The 2,500-nt window shown below is 45.1% G+C and overlaps 1 protein-coding gene across 1 annotated transcript in view; it reads right to left on the bottom strand.

Annotated features, from left to right (window-relative positions):
- Window positions 1-1,708: 1,708 nt before the first annotated feature.
- Window positions 1,709-2,500, bottom strand: part of LOC125953639 (protein MMS22-like) — a 3,735-nt gene continuing 2,943 nt past the window's right edge. Inside the window, exon 3 of the mRNA XM_049683322.1 lies at window positions 1,709-2,500. This exon is cut by the window's right edge and continues 760 nt beyond it. Coding sequence (XP_049539279.1) covers window positions 1,753-2,500 — 748 coding nt within the window. The 3' untranslated portion in view covers window positions 1,709-1,752.

A 2,500-nucleotide genomic window follows, 5' to 3' on the forward strand; every position in this document is an offset into this window, starting at 1 on the left:
AAAAATGGCGAGATGCCCAAGTGACGCACAGTCGCGAATAACAAACACCACACAGCATGATAGAATAAATGAAATAACAAAAAAGGGAGGAATCACCTAACGCATATGATATCCTATGGGCAGTATTATGGCAAAGATGGTAAGGAGAAGCTGAGGACAACAAAATTGTTGAAACCCCGTCAGAAGGTCCCGGACGGAGGTTAATGTAGAGCAACTATCCCTCTTAGTATCGTTCATGGCCTCATCGAAGTGTGCTAAGCAAAGAAGAACTACACAGCAAATAGCCCACAGTAGGCGCCGGATACCAGCGACGGGGATGAGATTTGTTAAATTTTGCTTAAAACTCCCAGATTTCATATTCATTTGAATGTACATACTAATATAAATACAAAAAAACATATACATAAATATATATAATTATATAAAAAGATATTTCGGCGGTAGGCTCGGTATGTTAAAATGTTTCCCTCTTTACAATTCACACTCTTTCTATCTGTCTTTCTATCTATCTCTGAATCGGGTTTATGCAAGAATCGGGGATGAATCCCTCATAAGTCGGACATAGTGTTTCCCCTTGAATGGTCAGCTCCTCCTCCTTCCAACTGCTCCGTAGGCTAGTGAACGACAAACAAACGAACTAACTAACATAAGAAGACGCACTAATGGCGAGCTTTTGTATAAATAATGAATCGTAGAACAACCTGGTGGAGGTATAAACTCTTATCAAGGTCATTCTCTCTAACTGCAAATGGCTGTTCCTATCACATGGCGAGAGGAACGATTTGAACAAAGTCGAATCACAAAGCCCCATTTTTATAGCCGTTATCCAAGAGGATCGCACACAAAGGTGATCGATCCCGTAGCACGAAGTCGATGCTGTGATTTCTCTCCATTAATTCGTTGACTTCCGTTTTTCCGTTCCAAGACTCTTGTTCCTTGCGGTCTCGTTAATTACAGCGCACGTCTCTCACAAGCACGTGTTTGCAGGTACTTTGTTAAGATCCTCTGCCAGCGGTGCAGATAAAACACATTGAATCCATTAGACACGTTCTCCGCGTAACAGGACATACACACTCGCTCGTGTTGGGGGAATTTAATTGTGGCTAGTTTGTAAAGATTAGTTATGATGCGCATTGTAAAGCGAATTGCAAACTATTGAGAAAAATAAAACGAAAATCACGAAACAACTCCGGAATGGGATCTCTTGTATCTTTACGCCATTTTAGCACAGCAACCGGTTGTATGGTAACATACTACCTACGCAATAGCTACTTAGCTACAGTTGCAATGCTTACGCAGAAGGCAAAACATTCGATAAGAAGGAGGATATTTCAATCAAGCGATTCAGTCTAATTCGTAGCTGTGCAACTTCTGGTAGAAGAGAGTATGTCCGGATTGTCAGACTGCCGGTTTCAGTTCTGCTGTTTGTTCTATTACTGCCTTTTTTCAAAACCATTTGGGTAGTTGTTTCAGTGCTTCTGTGCTATTCAAGCTTCAAATGGAAACTAACTGAAAAACCTTTTAAATCCTCGATAACGTCATCATGATATTGCGAAAACTTCAAACTCGCTTTCTTCTTCTGATTGCTATGCAACTCCGCAATGGCTACTATGTCCTCCGCGGACACTGCGTCTCTTCTTTCTGAACCTAGAAAAAATATCTTCAAAGCACTGAACAATATTAGATAAAAGAATAAAAATTAACTGCTTTATTTCAATTTCAGACCTACCAGCACCTCAACGACACCCTGTGTTATGTATCATCAACCCTCGTGGACGTTAGTTTGGCCGTGCTAGCCTCAACTGCACCCTCCAGACGGTAGAGTGATTTTCGAAGAAACGAATCCGTCCCGGTACCGCGTAATCGTTCCGCTTGTAGCAGCTCCTCGCGCACCGTGTCGATCAGGGAGCGTATGAATAGTGGATTACGATCGGCCAATCGGCACATGAACACGAAGTACGTATCGGCCGCGATGGGTAGATACTTGCGAGTGAAGTTCGCAAGCACCGTGCGCATCTCGTCTCGCACTACATTGGACGGTCCACTCGTACTGGCGACCATATCGTATACCAGGGTCGTAGCGATGCCTCGCGTCGGTTGCGATGCACTGCACATGACCGCATGCATCACGATCGGCAGTCCGAAAAGGCGCACGAACAGTGCTACCTTGGCGTAATCGGCCGATGCAATCAGCTCCTGTAGCAACCATTGCAGCATCCGCATCACGGGCAACGCATTCGGCTTCGGTAGGCAACGCTGCAACTCAACGAACGTACTAGCCACCCGGGGCATCGCATAGCTTACGAGTGCCTCGTTACTACCGGAACCGCAGAAGAACAGCATCAACGGTCGGACCATTTCTCGGGGAGCCTTCGATGGAAGCTTAGCGAACTGGGGTAACCATTTGGTCAGCATATTGATCACACGATCGCCAATCACTGAATCGCTCTGGTACGCCATGCGACTGAGCACATCCATCACCCGGTGCCACACTCGTGCC

Source organism: Anopheles darlingi, chromosome 3 (assembly GCF_943734745.1).
Source record: "Anopheles darlingi chromosome 3, idAnoDarlMG_H_01, whole genome shotgun sequence".
Lineage (NCBI taxonomy): Eukaryota > Metazoa > Arthropoda > Insecta > Diptera > Culicidae > Anopheles > Anopheles darlingi.